General features: G+C 45.2%; 1 protein-coding gene across 1 annotated transcript; it reads left to right on the top strand.

Annotated features, from left to right (window-relative positions):
• The first annotated feature begins 1,248 nt into the window (after positions 1-1,248).
• On the top strand, positions 1,249-4,879 carry FZD1 (frizzled class receptor 1). Its single transcript, XM_005518790.3, has one exon. It carries the CDS (start codon positions 1,273-1,275, stop codon positions 3,028-3,030), a length of 1,758 nt encoding a protein of 585 aa, XP_005518847.1. The 5' UTR covers positions 1,249-1,272; the 3' UTR covers positions 3,031-4,879.
• The last annotated feature ends 13,995 nt before the right edge of the window (positions 4,880-18,874 follow it).

The raw sequence follows: 18,874 nt of genomic DNA, 5'->3' as shown, positions 1-18,874 counted from the left end.
CTTCATCTGGACTATGCATTTCAGGAGAGCCAACAGGACCTCCATTCTGTTTGTGCAATGGGGCTTCAGGCATGCAAAAATGGCCACTGCTGGCCGTCACTGTATGCCCATTCACCTCCTCCCCAGAATATAGCAAGAATTCCAAAAACCTGACGGGAGGTATTGCAAGTCACACAGCATTCGACTTGAGTCACTCTGGAATAGCTGCCCACTAAGCAGAGAGACGAAGGGAAATGGGAAAGCCCTGTCGGGATTATTTTCCTATGTAGGGCTGCAGCTGTGGCCACGATAGGAGGAAGGCGCAGATAACACACCGGCAACAGCTCGGTAGCGAGTTACCTAAAGTGTCTCTGGGGTGAGGCGAGTAATAGCCACCTCAACACCACCGTGAATGCGATGTGCCACATCGCGATCTGTGCCTTCACGCTGCTGCAGCTCCTGCCCGCACCTCAAGTGACCGCAGTGTGTCTCCCACATTTCAGACCTGCAGAGAGCGATAGCCCGACTGCGCACCGCTCCCCGCAGCAAGGTCCTGGCAGTGCCACAGATCCCTCCTCCAATCGTGCCCTTTGCTACGTGCCAAACATCGCTTTCCCCTCCCGGGATTAGCCCGACTGCCTGCACGGCCGGGGGCACCGAGGGTGCCGAGCCCCGGCCCGGTCCGGGTGCGCCGCTCAACATCTCCAGCAGTCGTCATCACCGGGGAATCCAAAAACACCCCCGGGACAGCCGGGGCCGGCGCGCTGCCGATCGCCACGGCTCAGCCCCGTCCCCCGACCGCCCCTCCCGCCGCGGGGCCCCTTCCCCAGCGCCGCCCCCGCCGCCTTTGTGCGCGGCGCGGGGCAGCCCCGCTCCCGCCTGCGCCCGCCCCCGGGTGAGGCGTTGGGAGACGGTCCCTTACGCAGGAAAGTTCGGCGTCGGTTTCAAGGCTCCTCCCTCCGGTGAAGCAGACTGCGGGGCGCCTGGAAACCGGTCGGAGGGAGCGCGGCGCGGCGAGGCGAGGGGCGCGGGCTCGAGGGGCCGGCACAAATGGTCAGGCGGCGGCGGCGGAGGCGGCGGCGGCGGCGGTAGTTGGAGGCGCGGCGGACGCTGCCGCCGGTGCGGGCAGAGCTGCGCGCTGCGCTCCGCGGCCCCGTGAGTGGCGACCGGGGCTGCCCCGTCCCTGCCCGCCGCTCCCTTCATGAGTCGCAAGTTCGGGCCGGGAGGAGCAGCGGCGGCGGCGGCGGCGGCAGGGCGGCGGGAGCCCGGCAGGGCAGGCGGCACCGACTGAGCATGGCCGGGCGGCGCGGGCCGGCGGTGAGCGGCGGCGGGGAAGTTGGCAGCGGCCGGTGCCCGCGGCTGCCGCTGCTGCTGGTGCTGCTGTGGGCGGCGGCGCTGCCGGCTGCGGGGCAGCTGCCGGCGTCTCAGTACAACGGCGAGCGGGGCATCTCCATCCCTGACCACGGCTACTGCCAGCCCATCTCCATCCCTCTCTGCACTGACATCGCCTACAACCAGACCATCATGCCCAACCTGCTGGGCCACACCAACCAGGAGGACGCGGGGCTGGAGGTGCACCAGTTCTACCCTCTGGTGAAGGTGCAGTGCTCGGCCGAGCTCAAGTTCTTCCTCTGCTCCATGTACGCGCCGGTGTGCACCGTGCTGGAGCAGGCCCTGCCGCCCTGCCGCTCCCTCTGCGAGCGGGCCCGCCAGGGCTGCGAGGCCCTCATGAACAAGTTCGGCTTCCAGTGGCCCGACACGCTGCGCTGCGAAAAGTTCCCGGTGCACGGGGCTGGCGAGCTCTGCGTGGGGCAGAACGCCTCCGAGCGCGGCACCCCCACGCCCGCCCTGCGCCCCGAGAGCTGGACCAGCAACCCGCACCGCGGGGGCAGCGGCGGCGGCCCCGGGGGCCCGGGGCCCGGCGAGCCCCGCGGGCGCTTCACCTGCCCGCGGGCGCTGAAGGTGCCCTCCTACCTGAACTACCGCTTCCTGGGGGAGAAGGACTGCGGGGCGCCCTGCGAACCCGGCCGCCTCTACGGGCTCATGTACTTCGGGCCCGAGGAGCTCCGCTTCTCCCGCACCTGGATCGGCATCTGGTCCGTGCTCTGCTGTGCTTCCACCCTCTTCACCGTCCTCACATACTTGGTGGACATGAAGCGCTTCAGCTACCCCGAGCGGCCCATCATCTTCCTCTCGGGCTGCTACACGGCGGTGGCCGTGGCCTACATCGCCGGCTTCCTCCTGGAGGAGAGGGTGGTCTGCAACGAGCGCTTTGCCGAGGACGGTTCCCGCACCGTGGCGCAGGGCACCAAGCGGGAGGGCTGCACCATCCTCTTCATGATGCTCTACTTCTTTGGCATGGCCAGCTCCATCTGGTGGGTCATCCTCTCCCTTACCTGGTTCCTTGCTGCTGGCATGAAGTGGGGCCATGAGGCCATTGAGGCCAACTCCCAGTACTTTCATCTGGCCGCCTGGGCCGTGCCAGCCATCAAGACCATCACCATCCTTGCCCTGGGACAAGTGGATGGGGACGTCCTCAGCGGCGTTTGCTTTGTGGGCATCAACAACGTGGATGCCCTGAGGGGCTTTGTGCTGGCCCCCTTGTTCGTCTACCTGTTCATCGGCACCTCTTTCCTGCTGGCTGGCTTTGTGTCCCTCTTCAGGATCCGGACCATCATGAAGCATGACGGCACCAAGACAGAAAAGCTGGAGAAGCTCATGGTGAGGATAGGCATCTTCAGCGTACTCTACACGGTGCCGGCCACCATCGTCATTGCCTGCTATTTTTACGAGCAAGCTTTTAGGGAACAGTGGGAGAGGAGCTGGGTCACACAGAGCTGTAAGAGCTATGCCATTCCCTGCCCCAACAACCACAGCGGTCACCACCCGCCCATGAGCCCCGACTTCACTGTCTTCATGATCAAGTATCTCATGACCTTAATCGTGGGCATCACCTCGGGCTTCTGGATCTGGTCTGGGAAAACCCTGAACTCCTGGAGGAAGTTTTACACCAGGCTCACCAACAGCAAACAGGGCGAGACCACGGTCTGAGACCCCTGCTTGCCAGGCTAGGGAGATGCGGGACGACTGAGGCTCTGCCTCGGGAAGCAGCTCCTTATCCAGCTTGGGCAAACTTTTGTGACTGCGAGAGGCTTCCGCAGGCGGCGGGGAGCGGAGGACGAGCCAGGGGAACCCCGGTGCCTGGGATCTCCGGGCTCTGCCCTCCCCATGCCGCTCGGGATGTCTCCTGTAGGAGCTGAACGCACTGTCAGGTTGGGGGAGAGGGATGTAAATAGCCTCTGTAAGATTTTGTAAGTATATTTGTATTTAAATTACAAAAAAACTCACTTTTTTTAATTATTTAGGACACTTCTAACCCGTTTGCAGATTTTACTTCCTTGCTTCCCCCCCTTCCCCCTTTTTTTTTATTTAAAAAAAGAAATGGCTTTGGATTTTTATTTCGTAGGGCAGGATGGGAAAAGCTGCCGGTAAGAGAATCGAAAACAAACCCCCTTCTTCTCCCCCACACAGGTTTAGTAATGGCTTTGCTTGGAATTTCAGCTGCATGAGCAGGAGGGCCCAGAGCGGGGCTGCGGCCGGGGACGACTCCTGGCCCGGGCTGGGTCCCGGTCCTGGTCTCGGCCTCGGCCCGCCCGCGGTTCCGTGGAGGTGGGGATGGGGAGGAGCGGCGCCTCCCGCCCCGGCGCCGTGCGGGGAGCTCGGACCCCCGGCCGGTCCCGTCCGGGGCGGACGGAGAACCTCCCGGGCATGGCGCAGGGACGGCGCTGCACCGAGCCCCGGCCCCGCTGACCCGCGCCGGGCCTTTCTGGGGGTACAAACAGCAGCCCTGCTCGGGTACGGCCGCTCTGAGGAGGGAGAGCCCCTCGCCGTGCCCACGGCGGGCTTGCAGGGTCCGGCCGTGCCACGCGTGGCTCAGGAGGAGTTGGCCCGGTTCGGTGTATGAGTTGGGGTTCACACCGCCTGCACCTGTAGCACCTCCGGTGGCTGAGGAGGTGGATGGCGACAGAGATACACGGAAATTCCCTCCTGCTGGGTTTTTTTCTAAGCCCACTTTGCAGTCCGGGGGCGCCCCGCGGGTGCTCCTGCCGCCGCCTGCCCCGGTCCCTCCCCGCCGGGCTGCTGCCGGCTGGGGTCAGCAGGATCAGGAAATACGGGCTCGGTGGAAAGAGCTTCTAAGGAATAAAACGCAGCATTCAGTTTGGGGCTTTTGTTTGTTTCCTCCCTGCCCCCTAGTTATATTCATACAGCGGCTCTTCGTATGGGAAACATAGGAGCCGTTGCCATTCCTCTGAATTCTAATTCATTGAGATTTAAATCATTACACATAATGAAGGTGTGATGATTTTTGTCCGTAGTAAAAACAGTGGAAAGGAAAACAGAAGAGCAGAATGCTTAAGCACTCTGGTGAGATGTGAGACCTGAAATAGCCTCTGCTGTCTTTTTCCCCCTCTTTTTTCGGTACAGAAATAACATTGCATACTGCAAGGATAAGATACCATGTGTGCAGTGTTTCTACTACCTTGTGTGCTCCTGGGTGTGTGGGATTGTGCTTCTAATACATTAAGAAAGTTAAAGACGAAATTGTAACTTTCAACAGATGCATTTGAATATGTAGACCTCTGTATGAAAACCAGCAGAATGCTACTCTCCCGATTGTATTGTTTTAAACTTTTTTTTTATATTACAAATGCCTGTATTTAGGTTCATAAACATTATCTATGGCTACCATACCCTGAAATGCAAAATTATTTTAATTTGGTATGCATTTATTTCTGTTCATTATCACAAGATCATCTATATTTATAGAGGAATAGAAATTTATATATATTAAATACCATATTTTTAATTTCTCTGAAATAAATTGAGGTTTTGTACAAAAGTATCTTGTCCCTTTACGTATTCCTCTAATTCATACCGTGTGAAAGCAGTGTATATACTACAAGATGTGGGGGATTCCTTTTTTCTTTTCTTGAGTTCACAGTAACAAGCTGGAATTCAGTGTAGGAATTCATTGTGCATTTTGGTTTTTATCTCTGGGCCAGTCTAGATTAATCCTTCAAAAGAAGTAATGTAAACTGTTCAAGATCTCTGACAGGGTATGGTCAGTAGTGTGAAATCCAAGAAGAGATCTGCTATATGGCAGGAGAAGAAAGAAGCTCACCGGTTCTTTTTTTATTGGGTTTGGTGGGTGTTTTTTGTTTGTGTGGGTTTTTTTTTTGTTAGGTTTGGTTTTTTGGGTGGTTTTTTTGTGTTTTTTTGTTGTTTTTTTTTTTTTGGTTGCAGAAAAGGGTTCTCTCAACTTAGCTTTTCTTCTCATTTTCCATTTTATTAAAAATAAAAAAATTTTTGGTGCTTAAAATGACACTCAAATTATGTTGCAACATTGTCAGAATGTTTTAATGAGTAAAATAGTTTTAGTTTCATTAATTTAGACTGTTTGGTTAATCCAGAATTAAATGTTCATGGCAGCATTTCAGCTTTATGGAAAGTACACACTTTCTTTAACCTTTCAACACAATATATTCTTTAAATTTTTTTTTTCTGTAATTCATTGTTCAAAGTGCCATTTGGTAAATGTGGGTTTATTAGGAAAGACTGGTTAATTATCAAACTTAATTTTTGATTTTTAGTGTTATAAACTAGTAAAGTATTTCATTCTGTAGATGAGGAGATTTGTATCTGGAGGCAGATAAAAATGATTTTTGGCTTGTTTACTCTTTCAAATCGTGATGCATAAACAGCCATAGAGAAGTAAGGGCAGCTTAACAGAATTTCTCTAAGGTGAGACAAAGGGGCAGGATTTTCTCATTATTTTAAAATTTGTTCTACACAGATACAGTTCCTACTTTCTCAGATATTTGCACATTTTTCTCAAGGTTTTGGGGTTTTTTTCCTCCTTTTTGGGGGCCTATTTTAGCATTTAAAATTGTGCTGGTCAGCACTCTTCTAATGACCTGAAGTACAAGGCATTCACTTTCAGTTAGGATGGAATTCTTTTTGGTCAGTGTATAATTACATTTCAGCCGTTTTGGCTGATGCGTTTTCTTGCAAAAATGTATGTGATTTATTTATGGGTGGGAGAACACATTTGTTTGTAACAAAGATGTTCTATTTATGGTAAAGTTGGGAAGGCAAATTTTTAAAAGTTCTTCTTCGAAATGAAGAATGGGATTTTTTCTTCAAGAAGCAAAATGTCAGTATTTACAGTTCATGATTTGCAGCAGATATGAATCCCCTTTAGTTCTCTGGATTTTTTTTTTTTTTCTTTCAGAACCAAAGCTCCATGTTCAATCTTGGTTATTTTAATAAATATACTAGAGAGTGCAATATATTTGTAAATCTGTTGAAAGAGCACCCCCTGCTTTTTTGTTTGCTAACTTTTGTGACCCTTCACAGGGCAGTAATTTGCAAGGGTCACAGTCATCACTGACTGCTGTGGTGCTATCTGTGTGGCTCATCCACCGTTCTATATTTTATTTCTCAACACATAATGGTATTTCAGATGTTTTATTAATAAGACACAAAGATATCTTTTGCATGGGGCATTAGTAATGGTTTCCTGTTAGAAAGAAATCTGTCCATTGCTCCAGGGGGTTTTAGATGGGGATTTTTACAACATAGTCTGGGTAATTGTACCATGGTTAATAGAGAAAGTATCAATATCGATACAGTAAGTAGAAAGTATCAGTACACAAAAAAACAGTTTTTCCAACTTCTCTTGTCCCTGACACGGTTAATATAAGAACAAAACTGGTATAACAAAGTTTTTTGGGCTGAAGTTCTTGTTTAGGCATTCCATCCATACTCAGCAGCTTTGCTTTCCCTCATGGGAAAATGAGGGAAATTTATACTTATATACTTTATATATATACCCTGAAATGAAGGGATACTCAAAATCACCATTTCCCTGAAGAGGGCTATAGCCTGAAGAGCTGGGGATGTTGATTTACTGTTCATCCTTCAGTAACAGTAATGCTCTTTAATGCAGTGGCAAATTTGTGGTATTGGAATGAAATTACATGCTGTTTCCATAACAAATCCTATTGGGAAGGAGTAGGATTTCTGGTTTGTTCATATAGTAATGCCCAAAATTTCTGGTATATGCACATATTTGTGTGTGTGTTGTGTTTGGTTTTGTTTTTTTTTTCCATAGAGAGGCAAGACAAGACTGAAATCTGGTGGGGCTCAATTTGCCTTCTGGATGATGCCCACCCTTCTGCTGCCATCCCTTTGCACTTTATAAAAAAAAATATTATTCAAAGGATAATAACTAGTTATAAGAAGAGACCGCTGTGTATTTACATGATAAGTATTTTTCAAAATAGGCTATGGGCTAGTATCTCATCAGTCTTTTGCCAATCCCAGTCGCAAGAGACAACTTCCAGACTGACACTGTAGTCCTTTTTAAAAAATGTGCACCCTGCAACTGACCAGAGAAAGTAATCCTGAGTTTGGCATCTAAGACTTGAAAATTTTTGAGAGTACTCTTGCATGAAGTTTGCATTTGTGTGACAATCTTCCAACCTAGTGCTGCATGGCCTTGGAAAGAGCTTCAGCTAGCAAAACTCAAGACAGACGAAGAGGTGCTAGGTTAAGTGTCTAAATGCTTGCCTATAAAAATAAGGAAACTGAGGCACAGCTCTGTTTTTATCACGAATTTACCCTCTAGTGCCCAGGCACTGAAATTGCATTTTATTTGATAGATGTTTCCAATGACAGCACTACATGACTGGCAATAATGTGCAAAATCTGAATATCAGCCTCACCTCCCCTTTTAATTTTAGATTTTATTGGTTGCTGTTTGCATTGCTGGACCCAGAGCATCATTGCTCTGCATGTTGTGTAAACTTGGAGTCAATGGATTGGATTCTGAATTCAAATGTTGATTCAAAAATGCAAGTCAGTAATCTGCTTAGACCCATTAGAAGAGAGGGTTGCTCTTGTGTCCATAGCTGTAAGAGTTTTTCATATTTGTAAATCTTGTGTCTCTGTTGTTCAGTTGAACTGTAAGGCTTAGACAATGATTTATGCTCATTTGGAGAACGAAATTCATTTTTCTTGCTTTGGACTGACCCCTTTGCTGTTTCTGTTGTTTACAACATAAAAGATAAATGCTTTGTTCTGAAGCTCCTGATCAATTTTGTTCAACCATAATTTAAAAATGGGTTGGCAGGTTTAGGAACAAGACTTGTCTTACAGCTGAGGCCTTGGTTTCCACAGTTTAGTTTTTAGAAGCCTTCAAACATTTTAAGATGTGAAATAGCTTCTTAAGGACAAACTAAGCATGCCAGGATTAGGTTCCTGGACACATTGCAATCATTATGAGCCCCATATTCATTTGTGAATGGTGTTAAACACCACCCTGTGATGGTGTTAAAGCAGACTAGATAAGCCCTGTAAGAAAAAAAGGTAAAGTATAATTGCATTTACATGCAAACTTAAATTCATTCAGCACCTTTTGTCATTTGAGGTCACTAAATGGAGAAGCAAATGTAATTTCTGTCATATGGGAGGGATTTCAGTGAATTAGCAAAATAGACCTTAATAAATAATATATAATTGCAAGTGTAATATCTTCCAGATAAAAGCAATACCATTTCAATAGTTCAGTTGTAGACAATGCTTCAAAAAATATAAATGCTTCAAAACATGCTGAATTTGTAGGTCATGACAACTGTGTTTCAGATCCCAACTTGTGTTTATTCTAAACTTCCAATGTAACCACTTCAGAGAGTCTTCCAGGCATGAGGTCTTGCCCTTGTTTGCATTCAAATCAGCAGCATTAAGTTGCTTATCTTGAAGTTGAGTAAATAAACTCTAGTTTTCTACTCAGACAACACTTAATGAAGACCCAGGCCCACATTCAGCTACCAACTTCTTGTGAGGTGAGGCCCCCACAAGCCTTGCCTTCTCCTGTATCCTAAGGCTTTATTGCAGTGTGTGAGGAGTATTGGGCATCACCGAACTTCACTGAGGTGAAAACTTCACACTGACCATTAAACTGATGTAAACATGCTGCATTGGGAGGCTTCTGTCAGCCACTGTGTAAAATATTTTCGATGGGTTGTCTTAGAAATAACTTCTTCAGCAGTGCTGAAGTCATAGACTTTTATTTGCAATTAGCTGTCATTTGCATGGTTGCATTATTAGTGGTCTGCAGCATTTAATAAGGCATTATCCTAGACTAACATAGAATGCTATTCTATGTCAAAAGTGCAGCACCTGTGGTATCACCAGGATCCCTTTGGGTGAGAGAGAAGGGTATTTTTGTCTAGTTCTAGTATATCTTGGCTAATATTAATTACTCACTGCAACACAAATTTAGAAATATTTATGGGGTAGTTTAACGACAAAGACCACTGAGAAGAAAAATTAAAATGTCCTTTATCCCTCAGGTGGGATGTCTTGATGCTGTTCTCTTGCGTACTTGTTTGTATAATTCAGATCCCATATAACTTTATGGTTTTATGTTCTGTGACTCAGTGCTAGTCGCACTGGCTGTGTTTACCTGAGACTAAAAGTATGGCTCAATGATGCTCTATGACTGGCCATGTTGTCTTCTTCGGGCTAAGTACTATTGCTTTGTTACTTTGAGCTCCACTACTAGGCTCAGAGCACTACAGAAGGGCAGGGCAGCCAGCCACAGGAGTGTGCAGTCCATTTGAGCAGCACAGGAACGTGCCAGCCCCCACCTGGCACCTTGCCCACCCTGGTCCAATGCCTGTAGCTCCACTGGGCGCTGGTCTGTCACTCTCACTCAGAGGTAGTGTTGGACTTTTCCTGCAAACTCCATCGATATCCTACTGGCAGCAGCACTGCTGAGGCTGTGCTGAATTGGCTCATTTTCCTGGCCATGTGCTGGTTCTTTTGGTTTTCCCCACACCTACCTAGGGCGGAGACTATCCTGGCTGCTCTTAACCCCTGCAATTGATGGAGGAAGTTATGGGCAGTATGTGCCATTACAACATCCCCATCCCCATGTTTTACTGCTCTCCTGCCTGTTACTCTCAGGTGACTCCTCTGGAAGTTTCCTTGCTTCAGCCACTGTCAGAGTATAACTTGGTCAGATCTCCATTTATTGTTGAGAACTGACACTGCAGTGTGCCTCACAAAATCATTGCTGTTCCAACAGAGATGTGACTTACTCTCAAGGTGTTTGACAGTTCATTCATGACATTTCACTTTTAAATACAAGCACAAATACTATCCCAGAAGAACTGATCTTGAGTTTATACTGAGAGTACAGAGTGGGCAGGTAAGAATTTTCCAGTTGTTTAAATTAAAATATTACTGCCCACTGTGGTAAATTCACTACATGTGAAATAGAGAAGGAAAGGCTGCAACACACATTTATGATTGCCTTCAGGAAAATGAATGTTTCATTTATAGCCTACTCATCTACAACTGCATCTAAAGAGGAAATAATAATAAAAAAGCCAACACAAAACCTCAAGGTGGGTTTCTCAAAATATTTCTATACATGAAAAATTGTAGGAAAACCAGCTCATCACAAAGTCAGATTTTGCAATGACTCTTGTTAACTTAGTACTTATTTTTTCTATACCGGTGAAAGCTTCGCTTTTGTTTTCTGTGAATGGGGAGGATAATTATTCTCCTCTTAGCATGAAGCTGTCTTTTAAAAGACTGCAAGTAGTTTATTTATTTACTTCTTAATTAAGAAAATAGCTAGTCTAATTCTGAGGGAAGTGAAAGAAAATTTTGCAGCCTGCTTAAAGGTTTAGCATTTTGTAGGATTTGGCACTTGACTGTTAACAAAATTAATAGAAGTGGTGCTCAGTTATAAGAAAATGGATTCTAACCAATTGCAGTAAAGAGTTGCAACTGCGATGACTTAACTTGGTGTCTGAGCACCACCTCCACTTCCTGACACAAAGATTTGCAGTTCTGGAGTGGTGAATCATACCAGCTCTCAGCCCACATGTGACAGCATGGGAGTGCTGTGCTGAGCACTGCTGGGTCTGGAGTCCTTGGTGTTGTGTTGTGTTGGGGCTGTTCTCCCCAGGTGTGAGGACATGGGGAGAGAGATGGAAATCAGGGCCTGGGTAGGCAGCTGGCTGTGGTGTGCAGGCAAGGAAAGGCCAGAGAGGCAGGAGGAGGAGGGACTGCAAAGGGGGAAGGCACTAGGAGGTGATGGTCTGCACAGGCCAGGTTTGAGATGCTGAACTGGGAACTTGTGTCGGTGCAGCATTTGTGCCTGTCTTGCCAAGGGTAGCTGAAGACCACCATAACTCAGATGTGGGAAGGGAATGGCATGCAGAAACCATGGCCAGGTCCTCTAGCACATGCCCCAGAGTCACCGAAGGTGGAGGCAGGGAAACACCTTGTCTGGGTGTTTCAGTATCCCAACAAGACAAACTCTCTGTGTTGCCTCATGGAAGAAGGACAAGCAGAGTGGGCTGCAAACCTGGGGCTGAGGCAATGGTGGGATGGGGGCAGGGCAAGGCAAGGAGCTCAGCCAGAGTCAGCTCCCTTTTGATGGCAACAACAAGGCTTCCACAGGTTTCCCTGGATCCTGTTTTCCACTCCAAGATTAAAAATCTCCCTACAGGGGAAAATGGAAAGGAAATTGTGTGGTAGGCTTTGCTATGTTTCCAGCTGACTATTTCCATAGAAGTGGGCAGCTGGGTCCAGTGTTTCTTAAGACGTCTTTGCAGTAAGGGTGACATTCCGGCTCTGCTGAAGGCAACAGGCAATTGTGAGCCTCCCGTTGGTCTCCTGAGGGCTGTAATTTCATCTTGGCTTCAAGATGCATTAGGAAGTGCATGGAGATCCTGAAAACAGAAAAAGGGAAAGTCAAAAATAAAGATTTATCATCCAAGAGTTGTTCACAGCGCTTAGTTTCATCAGAATTCAAAATGTTTTCAGTGTTTTTCTGACCCTATTTACTAAGGTTATACAGGTACCATCCAGGGGCAGACATTATCTAATGGTAGATCCAGGGGCAGACATTATCTAAGCATCTGAGTACTTCAATACCTCAGTCCTCTGTTTTGTAAAAAAAAGATTCATTTTTCAAAAATGATCAGTTATCATATACTTGCTTTGATTTTAGGGTCCTTAAAAAAAATAAAGGTAACAATCTCTCTTTGAAATGGGGCTACTTCGACTTCTATGTGTGCTGACAATCTGAATGTCTAGCAGGTATTTCTGCTATCATTTGGTTTTACAATTCTTTGTAAAAGTTACATTTTATATTTTCTCAGAAGTGTTGTTTCCTTGTAGCAGTTCTGGAAATAGTTTTTCTGTTGCAGCCAGCAAGTGGATGTGTACCGTTTGTGAAGGCAGCCTGGAGAGCAGGCACAGGCAAACTGCAAAACAACTTAACTTGTGGAATTAACACTCCACGATGACACCCATTAAAAATATTCAAAGATTGACTCAGCCTGCCCATGTTGCACAAATAACATGCTTGGCTCTGAATGATTCAAGATCGTATCAGCTCTCAGCACAAGTTCACTGTGGAGAGCCTGATCCTGTTCTCATTAACCTACAAAGGAGTTTTGCTGCACACTTCAAAGAGAATTATGTGAGCAGCATTTGCAATGAAGCACATATGGTTCCTGTATCTTTCCCCTTTTTTCTTTCTATTTTTAAAAAATTATATTCCAAACAACAACAAAACAAAACAAAACAAAAAAGTAGTCTAGGAAGCAGTCAAAATAAAGCTGCTGTCTGTTGAACCATGTTGCTCTGTTTGTTTGGAGTTCTTAAGCGCAAATTGAGAGGAGAAACCAGAAATAGCTGAGAAGGTTTTGGTTAAATTTGTAGCTGAGTACCCTCCATTCCCATCATCTCTGTAATGGGAGCATGGTCCATTTCTTTGCACCTTGCACAAGTATTTGCAGAGATCTGGAGCAGAGCTGGTGTGTGCAGCCACTGGGAATGTATCCATGTAAACAGTGATACCTCTGGAGGTCGCTGCACACAGCTCCTCTAAGCCCTGGGAAGGTATCCATGTTCCTTGTTTTGCCTGTGCACAGCTTTTGAAAAGGAGGAGACACATATGGAGGAGGGATAGGATAGAACAGCCATTGGGGATTTTGTCTGGTTTTGTTTCTTCCATGCTGTCACATTAAATGAGTGAATGAATTCACCTTTATTTTGCCCTTATGGTTTTATTGGTTTGTAGAAGAAAAGCCTTGTGACTCTACAAAGATGCTGGTTCCTTTGACAGAGGGAGCAGCACCCATGTTGCTCAACCATTCTACACACCTCAAGTGTTCTGAAACCCCTCTTTGTGGTAGAAGGGCATGGCACTCCAAAGACATCACCCACAGTAGCTTACAGCAGTGGTGCAGAGGAACCATCCCTCCTGTGGAGGCCTAGAGAGACTTTGTCTCTCTTGTCCCTCCATCTCCAGCCCATAACCACAGCATCTGCCTCAGTTCAGATACTGATCTCTGCTGCCCATGAAAAAGCCAAACAAGATCATCATCTGCTGCTACCTGAATGGTAATGAGATGGTGACAAACTCATTATTTATTCCCATTGTTTCCCAAATCCAAACCTTTAGACTTCAGTTTAAAGGGTCTTGCATTCCTGTTTCCTATTCTCTGAAGCTTGCTTGCCTAGTTTCAAAGCTATGAAATCATCCTCTGTGGGGGATGCTCTGTGCTGTCCTGAGGGAGCAAACATGAATAAGCTTGCTTCTAGTCTTTGAGGGATTTTTCCCCCCTGCCCTACTGTTGCCCTGTTTGATTCTCAGTCAGCCTTGCCAACTCCTCACCATGCCAGAAGATGGTTTCCTTACCCTCATGCTGCAAACACCCTCTTCCCTCCTGGCTGTGGGCAGGCATCCCTCCAAGCTGTTTCCTTCTCACTTTGGCAAGCCTTCCAGGAGAAGAATTGAAGCGAATGACATGTGGGGACATGAATCTCTGTTCATTTCTCCACCACAACTACCTCAGTTGCTGGAAACTTTGCTGTTCTCCAGTGGGTCCCAATGAGTGTCACCATCTCAGCCTTTATCGCTCTCCACAATTATTTATTGAAACACACTGAGAATCTGTCTGCAGTTCAGGGTTAGCCTGCAAAGTGGACTTTAGTTTTGGGTCCATGTCTGCTCTAAGGCCAACAGAGTAGGAACAGGACTCAAATTTTCTGTATCTCCCTTGTATATCCTGATAAATAAGTTATTCTGACAATGTGTCCTCTCTTTTTCCACAAAGAAACTGCTAAGCATCTGAAGTTTCTCATAATGTAAGATGGGAAGAAATCTGAAATTGAAAAGTTTCTGGGGACAGATAGGTGACCTGTTTTCCAAGCCTTAGTAGGTGACCTCTTTTAAGTTCTTGCACTCTGTGCTGTCCTCCTTCTGGTGTCAGGTGAACCCCAAAACCTTTCTTGGATGGTTCTGCTCCGAGTTCCTCTGGTGAGTGTCATCAGGGATGTTTCTGGGGAGGCCCAGAGAGCACCCTACCTACTGGTGTGAGATCTGGGGGCCGCAGCCCGGCTGTCAGACACCACAGTGTGCAGTAGGTAGTTGGGAATGCTGCAGGGGTGAGCCAAAATGAGCCCTGCCCTGCTGCCTCTCTGCCCCTCCAGATTAAAAAGGATGTAAGGAAGGGCAGCGCACAAACGTGACAATAGCTAGTTAAAAAAACATTGATGATCTTCTATGGTGTTCGTAATGGAAAAGAATGATCACAAAAATGTCCTGTGGCAAAAAGCAATCCTACTACCTCTGAGTCTGTTTAGAAGATGACATGCTCTTGGCAAATGCTTCAATAGCCACCAAAATGCCCAACGCATGTTAACGATCTAACCAATAAGTTATAGGTTCCTATTTTTTTTATTCATTGAAAAACATTGACAAAACTGCAAACATATGTTTCTGCTGCTAAAGCTTAGTCTTATCACAGTTTGAAAATGTGGAAAATCAATTACATGCTTTGAATTGCTCCCTTTATTGCTATAAAAGAATTTCTTCATTCTTTCAGGATAGTGTACACTTGGTAACATCTACTGCTAACAGGCTGTTAGGACTTTCTGCTAAATTAATACACTACAAGTAAACTAAACAGAAGGCCAGTGGAATGCTAAACATCCACTTTCTCCTCTGTTGTGGCTGTGCTGCAGCTTGGGAACCCTCAGCCTTGTTGCTACAACATCTGGACAACATTTGGGGCTGTCTCTCAAGTGCACGGGTGTGCACCTCCAGTGAATTTTAACTTTCAACATCTCTCTGCCTCTAATCTATATTTAATGTTTCATGACTAGTAGTCAAAGAAATTTCAGCTAAATATCAGGTTGGAATGAAAATGATCCTTGGGAAAACACTAATTTTTAGCATTCGCTGGCAAAGTATCTGTGACAGAGACATTCCCTGGAGATTTGTAGCCCATTCTCTCACAGTAATAATAATTAAGACTCGTGATTACTGTGCCCACGTAATCAAAGATCGCTTCATAAAATGTACTCCCTAAAGGGACAAATTCCCTGCTCCTAACTGGATGTCAGTCAGAGGGATCAGCACCCCCAGGGATCTGGAGTCTTTGCTTGCCCTTTTCATTACAGTGTTGTTAGCATTGTGTTACTTCATATTCTTCTCAATGCAAATGAGTAGGTAATCATGTGTAAATCGTGCCCTCCAGAAGGCACATGTAGTGAGGTTTTTTTCCCCAAATCTACCACAGGGATTTCTCACATGGAACATAATTACATCTCTGCCATATGGGCTCATTTATATTCTATTACAGGTTAAGCTAATACGACTCAGAAATATGCTAAAAATACCTCAAAGTATTTTGAGCACTGTCAAAACACTTGTCATTTCTCTCTTGCCTGTTTGATTGTGAATGACTTTATATTTATTTAGAGATCCACAGTGCCAAGTAACTTCAGAAAAACAAGATCAGACCAGTCTGTGTTGCCCAGTGTCCAAAAAATACTTTAAATTCTCTCTCCTTACATCCTTCTTCAGTAATGGCAAATAGGTGGGTGAACAATGAGACAGAAAAGCCTCTAAGATATATTTACATGCAGCAACACCTAAGTGGGTTTTAGATTTCCCAGGAGGAAAGAAATGTCCGTTTCAGTGATGTAGTTTTATCATCATTAGGCTGGTCTGTGTTTGATGTAATTACATCGTCCTGACAAAGCTATACTTGCACTTCAGCCATTATAAAAGTACAAACCTCTCTGCCCACAGAGGCAAGGCTACTGAGGAAATAACTGTTGCCTTAAAAATTTATGGTTTTTTTTTTAAAGGTGACAGGAATAGGTCACCTTTAAAACTAGAGCCACTGAAAGTTATATGATATTGTTTTCAGAACTGAGGTACTAAATATGAATATGCTATTTTCCAATTTTGGTGTAAATATTTCATTTCACTATATGATTGTATTTGACAAGATTTTTTTAAATCATTATTACTTCACTGATTTTTAAAACTAATACCACTAGCATCTCCGGATGAAGTCTGAGTCTACTGCAATCAATCTTAATTTTATTCCTTTTATTCATACATTCAGTATTTTGACCTTTGAAATTTGATGAGGTTTTATTCCACTAGCTAAGAAGGAAACACATAGAAAGTAATACACAGGGAGGAAGATTAGGGCAGAGGATGGGAGAGGACCTCACTGGACCTGCACATGATACTTCAGACAATACTTTGCAAAAGCAGTGGCTTTACTTTTGTTCCAAAGAGATGCCTGAAAGAAATTGGATCAGAGTTTTGAAAACAGCAGCTGTATGTATCCTATAACCAGGAGATTAAATTCAGTCCTGGTTTATAAAGTCCTTTGAGGTTTTCAGTGATGGAAAATTCTATGTAGCTATAAAATCCATTCTATAACTATGAAATAAATTGTCATACCTTTCTAGAATTGAATAATATATTTCAGAATGTTGCTAGGAAGTGTTTGCTTTTTTTTGCTTTCTGATTTTATTGTATGATAGCATAACCTTTTAGATTATTCAAACTTGAATACTAAACTCAACCTTTTCTGAATGCTTTTTGCATGTTTTCAGAGAACAATAATTATTGCTAACACTTTGTACTTGGACTTCTGTGCAACAAAATATGTAAGCAACTAATATTAAGTGTATGAAAGTCCCCCTTGAAGTCAGACACTTAAGAATTTTTCTGAATCAAAGCCTAGAAGCTACAATGTCTGTAATTGTGCAATAACATCAGACTCAGAGGAGAGTATTTCTGTGGTGTTTACCTTATTCTTTCAAAATCAGCTGACACAACAGGGTTTTGGTCTATGCACCAGTCATTGCTGGATAAGGAAAACAGTCTGACTGTGCCTTTAATGTAGAAGGGGAAAAAATCAGTCCAACCACAAGTTTATTACCCAAGAAAAGCATTTTTCCAGTCTTTCCTGAAGCAATGTAAAGGACACTACGGTGATTTCATACATTGAGGAGGTGTTAAAAAAAGAGTGGTCTCCTGGGTTGTAGAACAAAGAGAAACAAATTTCAAATCTCAGACCTAGCTCCATTAACTAGTATTTTAATTCAGCTGTCATAGATGTTTGATTAAAGAACCTGCTATACAATTTCTTTTGCAAGTTCTATAGCCATGATTGTGTGAAATCGTCCTGTGCCCTTGGAAAAACAACCTCTCCTTACATGCACAAAAGGGTGTCTCTTCACATAACAGCTCCACAGCTTGCTTCCTTTTTCTTCAGGCAAGGTTTTTCATTTTCATTCCACCAGTTCATTTATTGTAAAGTAACAGTGGTCACTGCACATAGTGCACTGAGATTGCTGCATTCATGTCATGGCTTTGTGCCCATCCCTGGCTGTCCACCACTGCCCATTGCTGTGGCACAGTTGGAGTGGGGGCACAAGGTGACAGGCATCCTGACATCCCCCTGTCACACCACACCATGAGCAGAGGCAGCTGGGGGGGCACCAAAGCAGGTAGCAGTATTCTCAAATACTCTGGACAACAACCTTTCCAAGAGAGGGAGTGACTGCTAATGTGCCCTTCTAGAGTTCTCCTTTGTTAACTGTGTGCTGGAAGCAGCAACATGGTGATATTTGCATTGCATATTTGTCAGCCATATGTCAGTATTTCCTCCAGAGGGTGGGCAGCCGTGGATTTTCAGCAGAGATATCTAGCTGGTGCTGTACGTGTACATGCTCAGTTCTGTGTTCTGGGTAAGGTGTTTATTTGCATTCAGTACCTGGATGGAAAGTTCTGGCCTGCACTGGAAATAGGTGCATTTCATCACACATATGGTTTGCAGGAATAGGTAAATCAAGAGCTTTTGCATGAAGCTTTGATTTCTAATATTCACAGTGATGCTTTAAATCAATCATTCCTGGATATATAAAGCATCTCATGATTAAGTTTGGATTTTCTTTGTCATTAGATGGATGAATGTGAATTTCTTTCACTGTCTAATGTGATCTACTGTCTGCTAATATCCAGCTCACTGAAACCCTTTGTAAATCACTATAGTTTGCATCATCTGTTTGGCTAACACATAGTGTCTGCTAACACAGTGTCTGCTTTCCAAAACTGTGTAGATGATAATCTGTTTTAATACCTGTACAAATCAATTAAATTCATTTTGTGCACTGTTCACTGTCTGCCAAATTGGGTGGAGAATAGAAACACTTAGCAGGGGAATCAGACTCTACATAAATGTGCATTAGATGAGCCTTGCAATCTGAGTGGGGGAGGATGTGAAATTTAGCATTTAATTTCCTCATCTACCAACAGATTTTAAAAAATGGCTTCCAGAAACAAAAATATAGGCCAGAATTGTGGAGCCCTTACTCATGTTGCTGAGCAGATTCCTATTGGATTTGTCCCACTGGAGCTTAATAATATCACCTCTAGGATGGCTGAAAGGATGCAGGATTTCTTGCAAGGCACTTTGGTGCTTTGTCT

Source organism: Pseudopodoces humilis, chromosome 1 (assembly GCF_049639895.1).
Source record: "Pseudopodoces humilis isolate 2021_Gansu_Grassland_sample_001 chromosome 1, ASM4963989v1, whole genome shotgun sequence".
In the NCBI taxonomy this organism is placed as follows: Eukaryota; Metazoa; Chordata; class Aves; order Passeriformes; family Paridae; genus Pseudopodoces; species Pseudopodoces humilis.
The sequence above is the reverse complement of the archived record's forward strand: the minus strand, read 5'-3'. Positions and strand labels throughout refer to the sequence as shown.

Bases quoted from the DNA above. Each gene is read 5' to 3' on its own strand.
- FZD1 (XM_005518790.3), top strand. From the start codon at position 1,273: ATGGCCGGGCGGCGCGGGCCGGCGGTGAGCGGCGGCGGGGAAGTTGGC.